The 22,057-nt window shown below is 45.6% G+C and overlaps 1 protein-coding gene across 4 annotated transcripts in view; it reads right to left on the bottom strand.

The window, feature by feature from the left end:
• Nucleotides 1–1,164: 1,164 nt before the first annotated feature.
• Nucleotides 1,165–22,057, bottom strand: part of ICAM5 (intercellular adhesion molecule 5) — a 29,771-nt gene continuing 8,878 nt past the window's right edge. For 2 of the 4 annotated variants that reach the window (XM_081895185.1, XM_081895184.1), the window contains 10 exons: nucleotides 19,990–20,307; nucleotides 15,590–15,868; nucleotides 12,386–12,628; nucleotides 11,168–11,410; nucleotides 10,161–10,403; nucleotides 9,012–9,251; nucleotides 7,964–8,206; nucleotides 6,598–6,861; nucleotides 1,585–3,004; nucleotides 1,165–1,424 (listed from right to left, as the gene is read on the bottom strand). In XM_081895185.1, the coding sequence (XP_081751311.1) occupies nucleotides 2,787–3,004; nucleotides 6,598–6,861; nucleotides 7,964–8,206; nucleotides 9,012–9,251; nucleotides 10,161–10,403; nucleotides 11,168–11,410; nucleotides 12,386–12,628; nucleotides 15,590–15,868; nucleotides 19,990–20,307 (2,291 nt within the window). In that variant the 3' untranslated portion in view covers nucleotides 1,165–1,424; nucleotides 1,585–2,786. Of the gene's footprint in view, nucleotides 1,425–1,584; nucleotides 3,005–6,482; nucleotides 6,862–7,963; nucleotides 8,207–9,011; nucleotides 9,252–10,160; nucleotides 10,404–11,167; nucleotides 11,411–12,385; nucleotides 12,629–15,589; nucleotides 15,869–19,989; nucleotides 20,308–22,057 lie in introns of those variants that run through there. The other 2 variants (XM_081895186.1, XM_081895187.1) reach the window with 2 other exon arrangements.

Genomic DNA, 22,057 nt, shown 5'->3' with positions numbered 1-22,057 from the left:
GCGGCCTTAACATCATTCTGGACCGTCTAGAGGAGTGGGAGCTGGGGGCACTGTTATACAGAAAGTCGTGTTGGGGGATGAGTGTTCAGACCCCTGGGCTCTCACTTGTGGGGTGCCTCAGGGTTCCGTCCCCTCCCCCATGCTTTTTAATAATCTATATGAAGCCACTGGGAGAGATCATCAGGGGGTTTGGGCTGGGTGTTCATCAATATGCAGATGATACCCAGCTCTACCTCTCTTTTAAATCAGAACCAGTCAAGGCGGTGAAGGTCCTGTGTGAGTGTCTGGAGGCGGTTGGAGGATGGATGGTGGCTAACAGATTGAGGTTGAATCCTGACAAGACAGAAGTACTGTTTTGGGGGGACAGGGTTCAGGTGGGTGTGGGGGACTCCCTGGTCTGAATGGGGTAACTGTGCCCCTGAAGGTCCAGGTGCGCAGCCTGGGAGTCATTTCTGTGTCCAGGGCAGCTGTCTACCAGCTCCATCTGGTACACAGGCTGAGACCCTACCTGCCCACAGACTGTCTCGGCAGAGTGGTACAGGCTCTATTTATCTCCTGCTTGGACTACTGCAATGCGCTCTATGGGGGGCTACCTTTGAAAGTGACCCAGAAACTGCAACTAATGCAGAATGAGGCAGCCAGACTGGTGACTGGGAGCGGCTGCCAAGACCATATAACACCAGTCCTGAAAGACCTACATTGGCTCCCAGTACGTTTCGGAGCACAAATCAAAGTGTTGGTGCTGACCTTTAAAGTCCTAAATGGCCTTGGTCCAGTATACCTGAAGGAGCGTCTCCACCCCCATCGTTCAACCCGGACACTGAGGTCCAGCACTGAGGGCCTTCTGGCGGTTCCCTCACTGTGAGAAGTGAGGTTACAGGGAACCAGGCAGAGGGCTTTCTTGGTAGTGGCGCCCACCTTGTGGAAGGAAATAAACAACTATCCGACTTTTAGAAGACATCTTTCGGGAAGTTTTTAATGTTTGAAGTTTTATTCTGTTTTTAATGTTTTGTTGAAAGCAGAGCAGCTGGGAAAACCCAGCCAAATGGGCGGAGTAAAATGTATGTATGTATGTATGTATGTATGTATGTATGTATGTATGTATGTTACCATTGGGAAAGGCACCTGACTGAGCAAGCAGGGAGGCAGTAAGTATAGCAGATGTGTGACTAAAAAAGCATTTATTTATTTATTAAATTTGTATACTGCCCTATCCCCGGAGGTCTCAGGGCGGTTCACAGAATAAAATCACAATATAAAAGCACAAAATACATAATCCAAATAAAAACAAGAACAACCCTATAGCCGTGGCACCTGCCATCATGCATAGTTTGATCTTTAAATGGAAGCACCCTGAGGAAGGTCTCCTTTTCAAACTTCTAGGCAGATTTCTCAACAGAAACTCAGCTATAAGCATCTCTTACCTTTCTTCTGGGGAGCTCAAAGTGGGCTTCCTTGGGGGTCTTTCAAATTTCAGCAGTGCCATGTGACTCCCTCTCCTTCCTTGGAGGTTTCTAAGCAGCGGTGGGATGGCCATCCATCATGGAGGCTTTAGCTGAGAATCCTGCATTGCAGGGGGTGGACCAGATGACCCTCAGGGTCCCTTCCAACTCTACAATGCTATGATTTTATTATATTTCATCATACTTAGGTCCAGTGGGTGGGGAAAGGTTCAGCTTTTGAATCTACATATGCCGATCAATTAAACTATCTTAATGAAAGGCTTGGATTTAAATGGGAATCATTTGATTCGGCTGGATTTCCTCATATTGTTTTTCAGAAAATAATGGATTTTACTTTAGTATAATTAAAATAGCATGATGGTTACGATACAATGGAACAATGTTAATCCAGATTAAGCACATTTTCATGGTATTTTCATCTAGTTTGACTCAGTCTCTGGGTAACTAATGATTTATAAGTGCATTTGTTCAATGTCCTTTCAGGTTCCTCACCTTCAGAGTATTGTGGTACCTCGGGTTACATATGCTTCAGGTTACATACGCTTCAGGTTACAGACTCCACTAACCCAGAAATAGTACCTTGGGTTAAGAACTTTGCTTCAGGATGAGAACAGAAATCGTGCTCCGGCAGCGCGGCAGCAGCAGGAGGCCCCCATTAGTTTAAGTGGTGCTTCAGGTTAAGAACAGTTTCAGCTTAAGAACAGACCTCCGGAACGAAGTACTTAACCCGAGGTACCACTGTATGTTTCTTTCTTTCTTTTTTTAAAAAATGGCGCTCTTCATCTTGTCGTAGAAACGATGAAGTCCTGCTCTGCATGCAAGAATGTGTGATCCAAAGCTGCCATTTCCCATTTAGCAAGGCCCAGTCAACTGCAACCTCCCAGAGTGAAGCAGAATAATGCTTAAATCATTTGAAGTATGTATAAACAGACTACAAATCAGAATGGCAGTGACCATTGACCATTTTGAAGAGACAATGCAGTTCCATATTTCCAGCAGCAGGAGCAACAGAGAATCTGGGAGGAGGAAGATGGATAAACCCATGTAGGAGAGTGCCATGCAAAATGTCTGGCTGGCACCCTAACCATGGGGCACAAAAATTGGCTCTCCACCCTGACAACCCTCAATGGTGTCTCTCTCAATGGGCTGTTCAGCAACTCCAAAGTGAAGCAGAGCACTGTATAATCCAGTGTATGACCCTTTCCTTCAGAGACAGAGATGGTGATAGACGTCTGGTGGTTGTACAGGAAAGGTGTATTTTACCAATCCCTCTCTGGCTGTGTCTCAGCAGGCAAGGCCTGAGGTACCTGTCCAGAGACTTGTTCAGGTTCTGGTGAGCTGTATACCATAGATGTCACCATCACAGGTCCTCTCACGGTTTAGGCAAGTAGCTTCAGTGGAATTCTCTGCATCACGGACATTGTACTCTCCTTTTTTACAGGCTGTGGATTTGAGGTAGTAAATTACCCCAGCCATTCCTCCCAGGACCAACATGGTGGCAGCAGCAATTGCTATGACAGCAATAATGTAAAGCCAATGATCTGCAAAGGAGGAAGCAGAGTATTCTTAACAGCGTATTCCTAACAGTGCGTTGCCTTACAAAAGGAACGTTTTCGGCGGAAATGACTGGCAGAATCCGAGACCAGGGAGAAGAGTCAGTAGAAGAAGATTGGAAGAAATTTAAAGACTATCTACAGAAACACTGTAAAATTAAGGAATGCTAAAAGGATGTTGGAATGATATAATGTGGCTTTTGCAGTAATGATATATAGGGTTAAGGAAGAATGGATTGTTAACAGGTTAGAATGTAAAGTTACAATATATTAAGATAAATTAGTAAGATAAAAACAAGAATGGAAAGGATTTGCTGAAATAATCAATTGAACTAGAATACAAAAAAGGGAGGTGTGAGGAGGTCAAGGAAACAAGTAAATGAAAGACAAGACATGGAAAGATGGATTTCTTTTTAATTGTTTTTATTTTTTCTGTATTTTGTATTTTCTGTTTTTCTTTTTTTCTTTTTGTAATTCTTTTGAAACTTTAATAAATATTAATTTAAAAAACAAACAAAAGGAACATTTTCTCCTCCAGGTGTTTCCCCATTGACTCAGCCTTCCCTCCTGCTGTTTTTCAACTTGAAGGCAGGGTGGGAAGAATGGCTCTCTGTATCTGTTCTCCTGCAAATGGAAAAACAGCTGGGGGTGCATGTGATTTTGAACAGAAAAACAGAAAGAAAAAGGATAAAATGAACTCCCACTCTTCACCATCCTGCCATTCCTCTCCTGAGGCATCTGATCAAGGCCTGTATTTAAAATAAGCTTAAAAATATATTTGCAGATGCTTGTGTGTTTTTATCCCAGGCAGAAGACCAGCTGGCTAATGACTTTGGCAGGTGTTTATCCTCCTGGGCAAGGACCCCCCTGATTTATAGCAGGAGCCAAAATTCTCAAAGTTGTAAAAGGGAATTATAGGCTGGGAGCAAAAAAGTTACACTGACCCCACATATTACAGAATACAATCAAGCTGCAAAAGCACTAATTAAGAGTTGGTAAATAGTAGGATTTATTGTTTAACAGAAAATAATACCATGTGCCTCCCATTAGGCTTTAGCCACATTTTCCTAAGGTTAAAGGGCAAGAGCTAATAGAAACAGCAGCTGGCTTGAAAGGGGGTATAAATTTAAGGGATTGCTTTTGGAAAGTGTTTTTACTAAGTTCCTTTTTACTTTGAAAAGGCCTTTGCTTCTAAAAATCTATATATGTTATGTATGAAATATATTGGCTTAAATGTAATTATGCAAAGGATTTAGAAAATAAGAAATGTTAGATTCTTATGTTAGATTCTTATTTCATTGATGGTGTGTGAGAATGTGAACCCAAGATCTGTTTAAAACCATGAGCCATCTGTTTTAGCCATCTGTTTTGGAGTGAATAGGGCAATAGGGCAAAGATGATCTGATAATTAAGGTGCCTTGTTGAGGCAAATGTAAGATATATGGCTACAGTGGTGCCCCGCAAGACGAACGCCTCGCAAGACGAAAAACCCGCTAGACGAAAGGGTTTTTCGTTTTGGAGGCGCTTCGCAAAACGAATTTCCCTATGGGGTTGCTTTGCAAGACGAAAAAAATCTTGCATCCCCCCGCGGGTTTTTTCCACTTTTTCCGCCCTTTTCTTAAGCCGCTAAGCCGCTTATCAGCTGTTCCGCTGATAAGCCACTTAACAGCTGATCGCTGGAAGCCGCTTGACAGCTGTAGCGCTAATCCGCTAAGCTGTCAATGGGCTTGCTTCGCAAGACGAAAAAACCGCTAGACGAAGAGAATCGCGGAACAAATTCTTTTCGTCTAGCGAGGCACCACTGTACTTGTCTGCCATTTATGGATAGAAGGAAATATAGCTCTTTGTCTCCCATAAAAGGTAATAGGAAATGGGTGTATCTTTTATGATTGGTTCTAGCAAACAGCCAATAGGAATTTCAACCAGGCTGATTGGACAGAGGCAGCCAAAGGAGGAGCAAGGGGGCTGGGCTGAGGAAATATAAGTGCTGACCATCAGGGCTGGAGTGGGAAGAGCTTTGGTAATCATATACCACTGTGTCTCTCATTTATTTGTCTGACAAATAAATTATTATTTTAATTTCTCTATTGCTGTGTTAAATATTTCATTCCAGCTAAGTGTTAACCACAAGCAGGGTGCTACACTCCCACATATTTTCAGCTTCTGGTGGCTGCAGTTCATTTTTCTAAGAAGCGAGGCAGGAGATTGTACCCCCAATGTAACATTGTAGGCTTCTCCATACAACCTGTTGAGCATTCATTCTGATTTGCTCTGCACAAAGCTTACACAGAGTTTAGGTGATGTCTGGTCTTTGCTGAGCATTCATTCTGATTTGTTTCTGGGGAGGTTATATAACAATGAACATCCATCCAGATTTGCTTGCATGGTGTGTATACTCATCTATCACTTGCTCTCCCCACACTTTTCAGTGCATTTTCCCATCACTTTTCTAACTACAAAGAGTTTGTTTGTTTGTTTGTTTGTTTGCTTTAATAATAATAATAATTTATTGTTTGTACCCCACTTATCGGACTGTGCTGCCCCGGCCACTCTGGGCAGCTTCCAACATATATAAAAACATAATAAAACATGAAACCTTAAAAAGCTTCCCTATACAGGGCTGCCTTCAGATGTCTTCTAAAGGTTATATTGTTATTCATCTCCTTGACATCTGATGGGAGGGTGTTCCACAGGGTGGGCGCCACTACCAAGAAGGCCTTCTGCCTGGTTCCCTGTAGTTTTACCTCTGTGAGGGAACTGCCAGAAGTGCTGCATCCCAGTGCCTCGGCTTAACGATGGTGGTGGAAACGCTCCTTCAGGTATACACGGCCATTTAGGGCTTTAAAGGTCAGGACCAACACTTTGAATTGTGCTCATAAATGTACTGGGAACCAGTGTAGGTCTTTCAGTGTGATATGGTCCCAGTGGCTGCTCCCAGTTACTAGTCTAGCTGCCGCATTCTGGATTAGTTGTAGTTTCAAAGATAGCTCCACGTAGACCATATTGCAGTAGTCCAAGTGGGAGATAACCAGGGCATGTACCACTCTGGTGAGACAGTGCACAGGCAGGTAGGGTCTCATCCTGCGTACCAGATGGAGCTGCCCTGGACACAGAATTAACCTGCGCGTCCATGGACAGCTGAGTCCAGAATGACTCCCAGGCTGCGCACCTGGTCCTTTAGAGGCACAGTTACTCCATTCAGGACCAGGGAGGCCCCCACACCTGCCCACCCTCTGTCTTGTTGGGATCTATCTTCAATCTGTTAGCTGCCATCCATCACTTTTAAAAAGTGAATTTGTTGTGCTTTAATCCACTTTAATAGTGCAATCCTAAATTTCCGGTATGCATTTCTACGCCTGCTGTAAAATACTGACAGCCTAGTTTTCTTCCCCTGGCATAGATTTAAGCTTCCAGGACACACACCTGTTAAGCACTTGCACCTGCTGCTCACATAGTCTTGACTGACCTGCTCCTTTGCCAGCACTCAGTTGGGGTGGATTGTCTAGCTTTGACTTCTAGCACTCAAGATGCAACCAAAAGGGCACACGGTATTTCAAATCCTTTCTGCTATGTGGCCTCACCTTCCACCTTGATCGCCACCTGGCTGTGCTGCTGTCCATGCTTGTTGCTAGCTGTGCACTCATACACACCACTGTTCTGTCCATCTGCGCTGGCAACAGTCACTGTGCTGTTGTTGCCACCGTAGTTGAGGTTGGAGGCCTGAGGCACCTTCCAGGAGTAACTGGCAGCTGGAGACCCATCCGCCTGGCAGGTGATGGTAAAGTTTTCTCCCCTTCTGATGGGTAAGGTACCACTGACAGCCAGAATGGAGATAACAGGCCTGTCTGGAAACAGAAGAGAAGGAGGCTTCAGGTCAGCCAGCAAACGCAAGAAGAGGCTACCTTTCTTTGCTCTCCATCACTGTGATATTTGGGTGCTGCTAGCAAGCTCAGTTGAAGAGTTACCAGGTGTAACTCAATTGATCACCCTAACTTTTCCATCTGAAGCACTTTCCCAGCCTGGAGAGGTATCAGTGGAAAACTCAGAGGGAGGGGAAATGAATAACTTGTGGTATAGTCCACCTGGAATGCAATGTTGCATTGCAGTGTGGTGTTCCAGCAGCAATGCCTTCTGAAAATTTTGGAGAAATACCACCCACCAAAGAAAGCAACAGAAAATTGGACACTTGGAAAATTGAATACAGTCATACCTTGGGTTGAATATGCTTCATGTTGAGCGGATTCGAGTTGCGCTTCACAGCAACCCGGAAGTAACGGAGCGTGTTACTTCTGGGTTTTGCCGCTCGTGCATGCGCAGACGATCAAAATGACGTCACACATATGCGCAGAAGTGGTGAAAAACAACGTGTGCATGCGCAGATGTGCCGTTGCTAGTTATGTTTGCTTCTGGATGCGAACGGGGCTCCGGAATGAATCTTGTTCGCATCCTGAGGTACCACTGTAATATTTTTGGGAAACTGGGCCAGGACTTTGGTTCAGCCTTGGTTTAGACTGATGACTCACCTTTCAATTTTTGCTTCTCTCAGTTTCTACTTTTTCCAGTCTTATCTTAAGCTGAGCTCCACATTTCTGTGTCAATTTGCATTTTTTAAGTCCTCATGAAAATTCTTCAGCAATTTAGTGCAATTTTATCCTCGTACACATGACTGTATGCTACTTGGCTTCATATGCACATATTCTGCACATATGCAGTGTTCTCTAATAAATGCATTCCTATGTTATCTTCATTAATATATGCATTTTTATGCATAGTTTCCACATCTTTGTATAATTGGAGAATTGATTGGAGAACTGCATCACAAAATTTGGATACATGTGTCTTTTGTAGGATAGCTGTGTTTCGCTTTGTGTACTGTTGCAGAAAGTGTGAATTAGGTATGTTCACATTAAAAAAAAATTAGTGAAACAAATTCCTTCACCTACTCACATTCCACTTGCACATTCACCAACCATCTCTCAGTTCCATGGCCATTGGTGGCCTTGCATTGGTAGATGCCAGAGTCATTCCTGCTGACATTCCGTTCTCTGTAGAACTCCTCAATGCCTCCCTCCTTGGCACAAATGACCAGCGGGGTGGGAGTCCCATTGGCTTCACAGGCCAGCGAATGCAAAGTCCCCTCAAGCCAGGTCTGGTTGCTTGGGCAGCTGGACTCATCCATTTTAGGTTTGGCTGAAACACATTGATATAACAAGAAACTCCTCTTGACATAAGCAGGGTACATTATCCACCAAACTATGCCTAAATTAATGCTCTGCAATGAGGCGGCTTGGTTTCAAAACAGATTTTGCATTATTGCCATTTCAGTTGGCTATTTTGTAATCTTTCAGTTTAGGCTTCCAAAAATTTTGTGATAAATTATTAGCTAATATTAGCTCATCCTTGACATTTCAGATGGTGCCCTCCAGATATCATGGATTACAGATCCCATCAGCCCCTGAAACCACGGCCAATCTTGAAGGAAGATGGGAGTTGTAGTTAAAAACTGGAGGGCACCACATTGGCTACCATGTTGGTGTTTAGTTGTTTAGTCATGTCCGACTCTTTGTGACCCCCTGGACCAGAGCACGCCAATGGCTACAAGGACAAGTTTTTTCTGGTAAGGATTTCTGCACCAGACATTTTGGATGCCACTCTTGGACGCTTGGCTTAGGGTCAAAGCTAAAGTGTATCGCTTAGGAACAGAGATTTGGATGCAGAAGGTTGAAATATACTGTATAATACATATGCAAGCAAACAAATTCCCCTCAAAGCGGCTCAAAACCTGGGAAACCTCCCAGACTACAATATTCTTCTTCTTCCTCCTCACCTGCCAAAAAGGGAAGATCAACCCACCTGAAGTAGGTGGCAGGAGGGAAGTATAGACTCCTAGTGGAACAGGATGCCACCCAGCTTAACCAAGGACTAGGGCCAGGTGAGGGTGAGGGGGTGACTGGCTTGATGTGTTGCTTCTCCAGAGACCACAACCAACACTCACTTTCCACTGTAACCACAACTGCCTTAGCCACTGTCCCAAGCCGGTTTGTGGCATTGCACCAGAAGGTTCCATTGTAGAGTGGGATCCCTTGTCCTTGGCTAAGGTAGTATGTCATGCCATCTTTGGTGCATGTAACCTCTGGAGGCGGAATCCCCTCAGCTTTACAGATAAAGGAGGGCAGCGCCCCCTCCACCAAGATCCAGTTACTTGGACAGCTAGATTCATCCATTTCTGGTTTATCTGAAATGTTAAGAGAGACAGTGACATTTTGCAATAATTCCTAGACAGATTTTTGTGGCAGCTGTGGAAGCAGTTCTTTCTGGAGTTAGTGAACTTGAAAAACCACCAGGTGGGGCAAAAGCTATAAACATGTTGCATAAGAAACACCCACTCATTAAGGAGGCAAATTCAGAACAGATGGTGAAGCCAAGCTGCTGGAGGTGTGGTCAGGGGAGATTTCCCAAGAGCCACATAGAGTGGGCTGCCTTTAGCACCCAGGCCTGAGGATCTCCCCTCCATGCCATGCCTCTTTGTAATGGAGCTGAAACCAAAACAGGCCTCTGCCTTGCCAGTGTGCCTCAACCCTTTGCCCCAGGAGGCCACAAACTCCCTGCCTATTGCTACTCCACAGTTTTAGGCTTGATCTTTAAAGAGGAACAATAGTAGGAACTAATCATAAGCCAGCTGAAAAAAGAGTTAGGGCTGTTCTGATGAACAGGCTTCAATTTCAATATTCACTTTAAAGAAATTATATTCAAAGCAATGAAATAAATTACACACCCACTCACACCCAAATTCTCCTATTTCTAAGCATTTGTGTTTTTTCCTACTGCTAGTCAGCCTTTTGCCACACTGTCATTTAGTAGAACTTTGTTCCAAAGAGCCCACAATCTCATCATGTCAGGTATGCCATTAACAGCAGGACTAAGCGAGGGCAAAAAGAAGCCAAATGGAGGAAGGACAAAGGTATTAAAACAGCAGTCAGAAGCTGCTTGCACCAAGAGCCAGAAATCAGCTAAAGCAAGAAGCACTCATGGGGAAAAAAACACAGAACGATGCAACTTTGTTTGGCTGGGTCCTGAAAGCAGCCACTCAAAAACCTACCAGCATGCCCCCCCCCCATTTGACAGAAGGTCAGGGCTCACTTACACTCCACTTGAATGCTGACAGCTCTGGTGCTGGAGCCATGCACATTTGTGGCTGTGCAGAGGTAGGTGCCGGCATAGTCTCTGGTGACACTCTGGAGATGCCCAGGGCTGTACGTCACACCATCCTTAATGCACTCAATGGTTGGCTCTGGGTCTCCCCCAGCAGAGCAGATGAACATTTGCTCTGTCCCTGATGTCCAGATCCAGCTATGGGGGCAACTCAAATCATTCATCTCAGGCCCATCTAGAAGACAGGGAGAAAAATAGAATCTGATTTTACAGTGGTAATTATGGTAGGGTAACACAACCCTGCTAGTGGCTCACAGTTGCGGCAGCCAGAGGAACTGCTTGACAATTCCCACTGAAGACATATGGGCCTCAACAGAGCAAAAAATATACCCTCCTATACAGGTGGGACGTACCCTCCTATACAGGTGGGACGCAGGTGGCGCTGTGGGTTAAAGCCTCAGCGCCTAGGACTTGCCGATCGAAAGGTCAGCGGTTCGAATCCCTGCGGCGGGGTGTGCTCCCGCTGCTCGGTCCCAGCGCCTGCCAACCTAGCAGTTCGAAAGCACCTCCGGGTGCAAGTAGATAAATAGGGACCGCTTACCAGCGGGAAGGTAAACGGCGTTTCCGTGTGCGGCTCTGGCTCGCCAGATGCAGCTTTGTCACGCTGGCCACGTGACACGTAAGTGTCTCCGGACAGCGCTGGCCCCTGGCCTCTTGAGTGAGATCGGCGCACAACCCCAGAGTCTGTCAAGACTGGCCCGTACGGGCAGGGGTACCTTTACCTTTACCTTATACTTCTTACATTTCTGGTAGGAACTTGATCACCTTTTGCCACTATAAAGCTAGACAAATTTTATGGTCAGTTGTCTACTCTTATATTCTGTTAAAACCTGTGGGATTAAAGTATGGATCATCTGCACATGCCTAGTTGCTGCTTCTGCTTGGATTCTTCAGCATCAGCTGCACACATCATGCATGCAAGGTGCAAGTTGCACTTACACTCAACTCTGCTTGTGACCATCTTGCTGCTTGATCCATGTGCATTGGTAGCGTTGCAGTGATAAACACCAGCATGGCTTTGTGTGATGTTCTGCAATTTGTTGGAATTGTACACTTTACCATCTTTCATGCAGGAAACATCTGGAACTGGGACCCCATGAGCTTGGCAAATGAAATCCAGTTGGCTGCCTTCAACCCAAGTTTGGTTACTTGGGCAGTCAGACTCACTCAGCTGAGGCCCGTCTGCAACAGAGAGAAGATGGACAGTACATCTACTGAAAGCTGGGCAGGAATAACTTGTCTTACACCAAAAAGCAGCCCAAATGACCCCATGGTCTTATAATTAAGGATGTGGCCTCAGGTGACAGCCAAGGCCAGGGAGGAGGATGAGTTGATCAAGTCTGTGTCTACCACACTGCCAGCTGAAGAACCTGAGCCTGACAGCTTTGGACCTGCAGATCCTGGACCAGGACTTTAAGAGACCAGGGCCAGGGGCCAAATGCAGCCCTGCAGGCCTCCCCACCCAGCTCTCTTTCTCTTCTCCCCAGGTCAACTTCCTGGAGTGTTTAGCCTGGCCAAAATGTATACTCCCCCCCCAACCCAGAATATACTTCAGCCCTGCTCATGCTTCTTGCTTGCTTACATGGAGGACTGAGAGGGGCATGAGAATGTGCGTGGAAACCGGCATACTAGACAAAGGTAAAAATGGTGTTCACCATTCAGTACACTTTTGCTTCTGGTCTCATCCAGCACTGGCTTGCCTAGAATGGGATGTAACCCTAGGGCTGAAAAGCCCCCTCCCCAGTAGTAGATGGTCCGTCCGTCCGTCCGAAGTCTGAGCGGCCAACTACCTCCCACTCCATAGCTCCTGCCCAGTGATCAAAGGAACAGGCAAGGCAAGAAGCAGAGAAGCACTCACTGGCAGGCAAGCAAGCTGCCACTTCAGAAGCCAGGCTCCTTGGGCAGGAGGGGCTGGAGCCAAGGAAGCAGGGTGTGCACAAGGCTTCTGCCAAGCTTGAGCTTTCGTTTGAGCAGGTTGCTCACTGAGGTCTCTCCAAGGTGCTGCCACACTGTGAGCTCCTGCTTGAGATCAAGACCCAGTAGGCTGTTCCACCTGACATACGTGATGCTAAATTCAGAGCCATTGTCCCAGGGTGGCTAGCTTGGACCCCATTCTTGCTTGCCTCACATAGATCACAACACAGAAATTTCACTTACATTCCACGTAGATGGTGACTGTTCTGGTGATGGAGCCGAGCTCATTAGTGGCAGTGCAGTTATAGACGCCGGTTTGGGTCCGGTTAACCCGTTCCTCTTTTTCCATGTTGTGAGCCACACCTTCTTTGGAGCAAGCCACAGTTGGCTTGGGGTTCCCCTCAGCCAGGCAGTGGAGGGTTTGGTGTGTCCCCTCTACCCACGTATGGTTGCTGGGACAAGTGGACTCATCCATTTCCGGCACATCTGCAATGTGCAGAGGGAACACACACATTGGTTGATGCTCTTCTCTCTTTGGGTAAGAAATAAAGGGAGGGGAGGTTTAATGTTGGAGAATGTTGGTCTGGAACATTTGGGTGGTGTTGGGCAGATGGTTACTTAAGCCTCATTGGTACAGGCAAGTGTATGTGAGAATGTTTTAAGAAAAGCTGGGCCTTGCATGAGGCAGATCAGGTGACTGCCTTAGGCAGCTGGTTGTCATAAAAGGGGGAGCAACTCAAGGTAGTTGCCCCACTCTGCCTTGTGTCTGAGCCGGCCTTGCCTGTTATGTTTCTGGCTTCAGATATCAAAAAATCCTGGGCTGACTCTGGTTTCAGAATTTTATTGTCACAAGCCGCCTCACAAGTGGACTCTTTGTTATTGCATTTGCAATTGTTCAAGATAAAACCTATTTTGGAAAGAAACTACTTTTGCCATTTTATGGGTCTTTATTGTTTGTTTACAGATAGTTGCCAAAAGATGAAAGAACTTGATATCAATATCAAACAGTAGTCAGAGCAGATTAATGAATTTAAAAAGTCAAAATTCTTAAGACATCTACACAATTACAACAACAAGCAGGTGTACTGGTGGTTTAATAAGGGAACTACAAATTTCAAGAAAATCACTCGGTATGATGATACAACTTTGAATTCTGATTAGGACACATCAGAGCCACCCTTATGTCAGGAGATGAGGGAGTTGGGGTTCAACATAATGCTGGTGGAGGCAACTCATCCTTGAGAGCTATGTGTAGACCTAATACCAGAGCTTTTAAGAAGGAAGCAACTACACCTCCGAGTTCAAATTTTCACTCCCGCTCATTGAGGATGCACCACAGGTAGCAGTAATTAATTTGTCCTCTAGGCCACTTACGGCTATAGAAACTGAAGTATTGAATCTGGGCTTATCCTTTGCCCCCACTCCACAATATAACTCTTTTCAGATGCAGGTTGGTCTGTATAAACTTATACGTGTGATAAAACTTAAAGCATATTTTGGCGATGAGTCATTGTGAGTCATTTTTGACCCAAGTCACATTTTATACTATCTTTACTGGATCCCACCATTCAGACTTTCCATAACACAGTTTTGTGGGAGACTTCTTGAATACAGAACCAATTTTCAATAATATGTCAAGGGCACAACGAACAGCTTTAAGGGATCTATCACAGAATGAGTCAATAGTTATCAAACTGGTCAATAAAGGGGGCACTGTTGTGGTTTTAAATACAACAGACTACAATTTTTAAATACAATGACAACTTTCTGATACCACATATTACACCCCCGTTACATGTGATCCTACTAGAGGAGCGGCTTAGGGAGCGCAAAGACAAGCAGCCAGGCTCTTCCCACTCTGAGCCAGAGAGGAGAGGCGTGATTTTTGCACCCACCTAGGCCTGCACACCTGGCCAACCAAGAGATTCCAAGATCCAAAATGAAGACCTTGCTTCCAATACCATCCAAGTCAACTCCCTTTCTCTGCTTCTGTGACAGAAGCCAGGACTGATGCCATCCCCCCCCCCCATCACCAGCCCCAGTCCCAGGAGTCCTTGACACAGCCACTGTGGCATATAATCACGCTTTATTGGCTCTTCCTGACAGGCGGGAAACTGCAAATGAGTTAAGTCTGTTTCCTTTTCTCCTTCTGGCTGTTAAATTCTGTGAACACTGTCTTATTATCACTGCATGTGAAGCGGCAGTGGCAGTGGGAGTGTGATAGGCCTCGCTGGATTTCATTTTTTGCAGCAGTCTGCAAGTCTCAGAGTGTCCTGGCACCTGCTGAAAGAGCAGTTAGGCTGGCATCCAAGCAGCTTGCAGTTGTGGCAAGGGGGCAAGAGGAAGAACTGTATCACTGGGGAAAGGTATGACCCCGGCTGCATACCAGGGGTGCCATCTTGCGGGGGACTGAGGGCCCCCAAATTTTCAAGGAGGCGACAGCCCCTCAAAATTCTGTGGTGGCTGTGCACACCTCATGCATGCACGCCATGCGGCATGTGCGACTGACGTCAGCGTGTTGCACGGTGTGCGCACATGGCATGAGCACATTGCACAGGGTGCTGACGTTAGTTGCACATGCCATGCAGTGTTGGCACCCTCAATTGCAGGGATAAGCCAGCATGCTTGCTGGATGCACACTGTACATTTAACGCACATTACACACCATAATTATAAAGCACATTTTCCACCCCCCAAAGACCTATGTTTAAGTGCCCACTTAAGTGCACCACATACATTGCCTCAGCAAACTGTGGCTGTGTACACCCCATTCATTTAAAGCATATCTCCCTCCTCCTGAAGGAACTGGAGTTTATGAAGAATGCTGGGAATTGTAGCTCTGTGAGGGGTAAACTGTGGGTCCCGGATTCTTTGTGGGTGGGTGTGTACACCGTCCCAATCTGTTTCTGAGGTCTGGCTGCATAAGCCATTCAAGTGGCAGCAGTGAAGCAGAAAACAATAGGAAAGGGCTGTCATAAGACCACCTGTGGTATCTCAGAAGATGCTGTGGGATTCACCTTTCAGGTGACACAGGGCAGGTGCCAGAGGTGGCAAAATGCCTCAGGCTAGGCAAGTTTGGGAAGGAGTACAAAGGCCTGGTTCTTCTGGTTGTGGAGGTAGAAAGCTGGTCAAGCCCTGCTTTCCTCCATATTCAGCAAATATGGAAAAAGGTGCAACCACATTTTTCTCTAGCTCACCAGGTGGATCTCTACCCCTACGTCTCCCACCTCAAAGACCCTTTATGCCTCCTGTTCAACTTTTCTGGAGATGTGGGGCAGGCATTCACACATGTGACCTCTGACCTTGCAGTTTGAAAACAGAGCATTGCTGCTTAAAAGACACAGCTGTATGGATCTGCTGCTGCATCTCATATACAGTATATATATTATGTTTTTACCGTAAAAAGAGCAAAACCAAACATTATTGGAAGGGAAGTTCTATACTCACAGAAGACAGTAAGATTGGCAGATGTCTGCTTAAGGATGGTCTCACCACCAATCCCCCATTCTGCTTCACATATAAATTCCCTCTCATTATCTTCCTTCTCAGCTATAAGGGTGGACTGCAGAGAGAGCTGGTTGCCAGACACCAGGGTCCTTCCAGAAGCAATTTTGATTTGAAGAGAAATGCCGGGTGGCTGAGTATCAGAAGAATTGCACATAATGGTCACAGAATCATTCACAAGAGTCTGAGATGGAAGGATCTTCAAGGAAGGCTCAGGGAAACCTGCAGTTACCATGAAGAAAATTGTTATTTGTATAACTACTCAAAAATGCTCGCTCTGGTTTCCAGCTAGATGCTGGTGAGCGGGAGTGTTTGTTTTGAGCTCTCTGGCTGTCTACTGCCAACTGGAAGCTACCGGTACGTCAAAATGTCAAATGCCAGCCATTATCTGAGAAGTCTGTGGCCATAAAGCTGCTCTAAAATGAAGATGCCCTTAGGGGGAAACTAGACGGGGTGGTTAAATGTGTGGTGTCCACCAAAACCAGCTTTCACGTGCCTTCGCCTCCTCCAATTTACAATGCCATGAACCTTCCACGTTTCCCAGCTTCATTTCATATCATTGGCTGCCAAACAAAAAACAAGGTCCATTTTTCTAAATCAGGAGCAAGGAAGCCTTTTTATCCCATGGGACATATTTCCTTATGTTCCCGGGCCCACATCATGCCAGCAGTGGGAGAAGCCAGAGGCAAAAGTGGGCGGACCAATGCATGGTACAATGCAAGAGGCTGCATTTCCAGCCACACAGAAGTCCAAGGCTTCTACACCCACATCTTTCCATCCTCCTGTGAGGCAAGCAAAAGATGTCATCACAGTGCAGGTTCCAGCAAGACCAAAAGGCACGAGGAGGGTTCGATGTAGAGGTGCTAAAGGGTGTGGCCGGGGGGGGGGGTCTGAAAGCCAGGCAGAGAGGCCTGGACAGCTCCTTTTGGGAACAGCCAACCACATATTTATCATGACGCCTGGTTTGTTTAGACCTCAAGGGTCCAGATCCAGAAAGTCTTTTTTGCTGCCTCCTCTAAATGAGAAATGAATAACTAGGAAAACTTGAATGGTAATGGGAACCGTGGGAACTGCAAAATCATCTGCCAGTTGAAAATAAGTAAGCATGAAGAATAGGTCTGTCTGGGATAGAATGTGTTCTGGTGCAACCCATCATGCATAACTATGTGCATCTAGAATTGGAGCAGCTTGTGGATGCTTTAAAATTAAGAAAATAATGCAGTCATTCATGGTTTGCTCTTACTGCTGCTTTAGCTGTTCTTCCCAAATGATATTTTTGTAAGAATCTGGTGCGTTTTTAATTACATGGCATATTTATTTCTTAAAACTGCCTTGAGCTCTTTAGAAAAGTGAAAAATAAACCCAGCAAATAAATGATGTTTACCAATTTACCATGTCTTCTGTGTGTTTGTGAACTGCTAACCACTTGTGATAGGAATTTTGAGGTCTTAGATATATGGTAATGTTCATAACCACACATACATAGATCAGCACAGGAAGACCAACCTGGACCCATTTTGATTCCTAAACTGAGCAAATGTTTTCTCTGCAAGGTCAAACTGGAAAAAGCCTCCACATTGTCTCTTTCCTCACAAATCCTGTCTTAAGGACACATTTAAGATCTGAATAGGGTGTGAGCCTGTGACCTGGCCCAGGAACTAAGTATTTATCATTACAAAAGACTGGCCAGGCTACCCAGGAAATCCATTCAAGTAACCTGCCAGACAAGAGATAAACAAAAACAGGAGAATAACAATATTCAAATTTCTATTTTGGACCGCCTTTTCTGTGATGTAGGTGTGATGTATCTGAGGGGTGGTCTTAGGTTACACCCTTTCTGTGATATATGTATGATGTTTCTGGGGGTGGTCTTGATCTACAGGGTGGCAATTTCAATAGTCTTTATAAGGCCTTGCACACCATTTTTCTGGGTCCTCCTCCTTTCCTGCGTGTGAGGGGAGCACCCTGTTGCAACAGATTAATACAGGTCAAGCTTACTAGCTGCTTTGCTTCTCAGTATTCTCTGGTTGGCCTCTGTTATTTTCTCCTACCAATAGGGAACCTATGTAAGGACTCTTTATGGGCTCTTGGATAACCCATAAGGGAAAAGGGCAATTTTTATTTACAACACACTCAAGAAAAGCTGCCTGCATTTCCCCCTTTCATCACTGAACTCTCCTGATGCATTTGCAGTATGTTCCATTTGCTCAGGTGAGGTTGGGGGCAGCTTGTCTCAGGGTACTTGAACAAAGGCTGTGAGTCAAACATCCCTCGCAGGTTCATTAAAGCACCAAGCTCAGAGACCAAAAAAGAAAGAAAGATTGAGGGGAACAGGCAGTGTCTTTGTCACAGAGTTATTAATAGACTCCCACTAACAGCATTATAATAATTGCATATTTCCTGCATGCCCACCGGCAGTAGAATGCCTTTCCTGAAAACAGAACTGGAAATTGGTAGTTACTCAGGAAAAAAAAAATACAAGCTATGTTTTTTGTTCTGAGAATGAGGTCCTTGCTAAACTGGCTCACATCAAGAGCCTCTCAAATCCGGCATCCTGTAGCTAATTGTATTCGCGCAGAGGAAGTGACTGAAAAGCTGTAGGACCCAAGGAAGGGAGCAGGCATTCTGAAGTGGTCTAGCTTCTTGTGGCCACTTTCAGCATCAGAAAATAGCTTTATGTAAACTGGTTGGACTGCATTAAGTGCCCTGAAGTTTCCTGAAATATTTATTTGCTAATATGAAAGGTTCATGAAAGGCTGGGAAACAAAAATGGGGGAAAGAGCCTCTGGATGGGGGCTATTGATTCCTTCTGTTTCATTTCAAGGTACTGTTTCAGAAGTTGGGCACCTCCCCGACTCTCTGCTGAGCAGTAGCAAGACTCCAGGTGGGCTCCAGGTGCTCCCCCGGGGCTGGTGCTCCTTTGGAAAACTGAAGATGCGGAGGAGACTGTTGTAGCTTTGAGAAATATTATTCATTCACATATTTACATCTTCAGTCTGTGTGGAGGGAGTCCAGTTCTTACAGCATGGTCATCTTAAGAGGGGCTGCTACCCTCAGCAGAGCAGGACTGGAGTGCAAGGCATCTCTCCCAGCCTGCCTTCAGCTAGCCTGCCCAAGATGGATCTCCCCCTTTGTTCTCCCTTTCTTCTTCCCAGCACACCTTGCTCAAAAGACTATCTATTCCTCTGCCACCTCAAACACACACCTGGTCACCATGGCAACCTCTATCTGCCCAGGCCCAAGATTCCTCTCAGGTGGGCCATCAACACCTTTTGTCATATTAATGCCTCTATCCCAGGTGAGACCCTAACTTGGAAAGGAAGCTTAGCCTGTTTTTCCACTGGCCTCCAATCTTCCCTTCAATACGCTATCAAAATCCTACGATTATTAATTTCTAGGGTTTGGGGGGGGCTCCCTCAAATCTATAACAGTACTATAAGGTGCTACTGGAAGGATTTTTTTTTGTTAGTACTAATAAGTGAAAGCAAAAGGAATCCCAACTGCTTAACGAACAAGGGTGGTTCTGTGCTTGCCACCACTCAGCCAGCTGAAGACACGCTTTCCAGCCCAACAAGGAGTGCAAGTCAGCAAGCTTACGTGCAACCAGCCAGTTGCCCTGGTGACAGAGCTGGCGACAGAGGCATGGAGGAAAACCCCCATTGCACTGGCAACGTGTTTGCACCTTCCTCTGCCTGTTTCTCTCTCTCCCCTACTTTCTTTTCCCCAGTTCTGCTGCCTTGCCTTGCACTTGACCTCACTGTGCCTCTCTGACCTCTGATTTGGTCTTGCATCGTTTATTCACATGGCCTTTTAAGAGGGAGAGAAACCAAGGAAAGCTGGTTCCCATGTTATGCTAAGCCAATGCTCTGGTGTGTTTCCTCTCAGTGCAGCAAAGAGGGAGGAGGGCAGGCATAGTTTGAACACCCTGCACCAGCAGCACACTGGCTCATTCCCAGTAAGCTAGGTTTGGCGCTGGCTGACTGTTCATGTGCATAGCAGGATAAAGGGAAGACAACAGTACTGAGGCAGATGGACCAATGACTGGACTCTGCCTGAGGCAACTTCTTATATTCTTATATTCTCATGTCCTCATGATGTTGGACACACAAATTTTAAATACACTTTTCCAATTTTCATTCCACTTATATATGTGTGCTTAATGTGTGACAGTCTCTTGTAAAAAACACACAGCTCCTGCCAGTTCGTTCTTCAAATTCTGAGCTATTTTCTTTCTCTTTTTACAGTGATTCAAGTCATTAATTTTCAGTGAAAATTCCAAAATTAATTTTCATTCTTAAGAGGAGAAGAAATAGTATACAAATGATAAAAAGCTTGCAACTCACCAAAGACCTTTAGGACCTTGATGAAGGCCGCCTTCTCCAAGAAGGGCCCTTCCGGCCTCAGGTCCAGGGCTGCATGGCAGGTGACTTCCTCCCCATGGTCGTCCTGCCGAGCGGCTATGGTGTGAGTCACCACAACATCACTGGCTTCATTGTCACTGCGGTCCTCAAAGGTCTTGACATACAGCTCCTCCTTCCCTTTATGCAAGGTCACAGTGAGGTTCTGGACGGGGGCAACGCTGAAAACCCGGCATGTCAAGTTATATTCCTTACCCACCTCCATCAGTGGCAATGGATCCAACACTACCTGCTCTGGAATCTCTGGAATGATATGTGGAAGCACATTGGGATGGGATGGTAAGAAAAACACTGTTGCCTCATTTGAGCAGTGGAAGGCTTGGTTTCTGGTGGGCGGGGCTTGTGCTCCCTTCCAGGGGGGCTCCCTTCAGAGGGACCCTCAGCCTCCCCTTGCTTCTTGCCTCAGACTTGCCTCATGTTGCATTTAGTTTCTCTCATTATGTTGTTTTGTTACTGTTTTCTCTCAGTTTATTATTAAAGCTTGTTTACATTTACATGAATGTAAATGTAAAGAAAAAGAAATGTAAATTCAAAGAAAAAGAAACTTTGTTTAGGGAAGGCGTGGAATGTCCTAAACTTGGGTGAGTGAGGGGATATTCCCAGTTTGCCAGGAGGACTGGTTTTGCTAATCACCCTCCACCTCCCCAACAGGGATTACACATGAATGGCAGCTGCTGCTGTTGAAATCCGGCAAGTAGGCCACATCCACACAATACGTTTAAAGCATTATGATGCTACTTTAAACACTCATGAATACTTTAAACCCCCCCAAGAATTCTGGGAATTGTACTTTGTTAAGGCTGTTGAGAGTTATTAGAAGACCCCTCTCCCCCTCCAAGAGGTACAATTCCCAGAGTTCCCTGGGCAGAGCAATTGATTGTTAATTAACCACAGTGGGGGGCTGCAGAGCTTTTGGCACAATAGGGAAATGCATGAGAAAAAGGGGGTAATTGTTCAATGCACAATTGTTCATAACCTACCCATAAATAAATCAAAATGAGTGCTCAATAAATAGCCAATATCTTTGTGCAACAAATCAGGATGACTGCTCCATAAACAGCAGAATCTCCAGGAAGAGTAAGAACTCAAGGTGAAGGGACAGAAACAAAGGAGAGCTAGGCTGTTTTCTGCTTTACTTGATGATATTTGCTATTTGCCATTCCCATGACACTCAGGCTCCTCCTTAACCACTAGACATAGCCAGGTTCTGCCACCTGACATGCCATCCTTAACCTTCCACTACTATGTCACCAGGATCCATCCCTGTTGACCCTCTGCATGAGGCCCATTCAGGCGGTCAGGGTGGAGAGTCTAGGGTGGTCAAACACCCTACTTTACAGGGGACAGTCCTTTAATTAACACTTTCAAATATTATTGGGAAGGTCCTCTGCTTGCCTGGCTGCCTAGTCCAAGGCCAGCTTAAAGATGAAGAAGCCTAAGGAGGGAGAGCAGAAGGCACCTTGAAGTTGCCTCTCAGCAGACAGGACACTGAACTGGCCCACTATCCACAGACTCTCCATGATGTGAGCTGCATTACATTTCTATTTAAGCTCCAGTCATTCTTTTTAAATGTATGCATTTATGCAAATTTTATGCAAATCTCTGTCCCTCTTTGTCCTATTTTTTATGATGCATACAACAAAGGGCCACCACAGCGATCAGGAGATCATCCAACAGATCCCAAGAAAACTCCTTTGGAGTCAAAGGCAAGCATATTCACGCCTATTAAGAAATGTGCATTTGAGCACCTCTCCTTGCTCCTAAGAGGTGATACACCTCAGAACTTTCAAATGGTGCTGCTCATGCTGGGATTTGAGAAAGGAAGGGGCATCCACTGCAATGCCATCCTCCCTTGGGAAGGAAACTAGCTTGGTCTGACGCCGTTCATCTTGTTCAGTCTCTGGGGCCAAACTGGCTTGGATTTTGTATTTGCCTAGATCAGAGGCTGCATAGGAGGAAGCCACTACAAGTTCCCTAGAGAAAAGGAAAAAGA

The sequence above is a fragment of the Podarcis melisellensis genome, assembly GCF_964234715.1.
Source record: "Podarcis melisellensis genome assembly, chromosome: 17".
Classification (NCBI taxonomy): domain Eukaryota; kingdom Metazoa; phylum Chordata; class Lepidosauria; order Squamata; family Lacertidae; genus Podarcis; species Podarcis melisellensis.
This window is presented reverse-complemented; position numbering and strand designations above follow the sequence as displayed.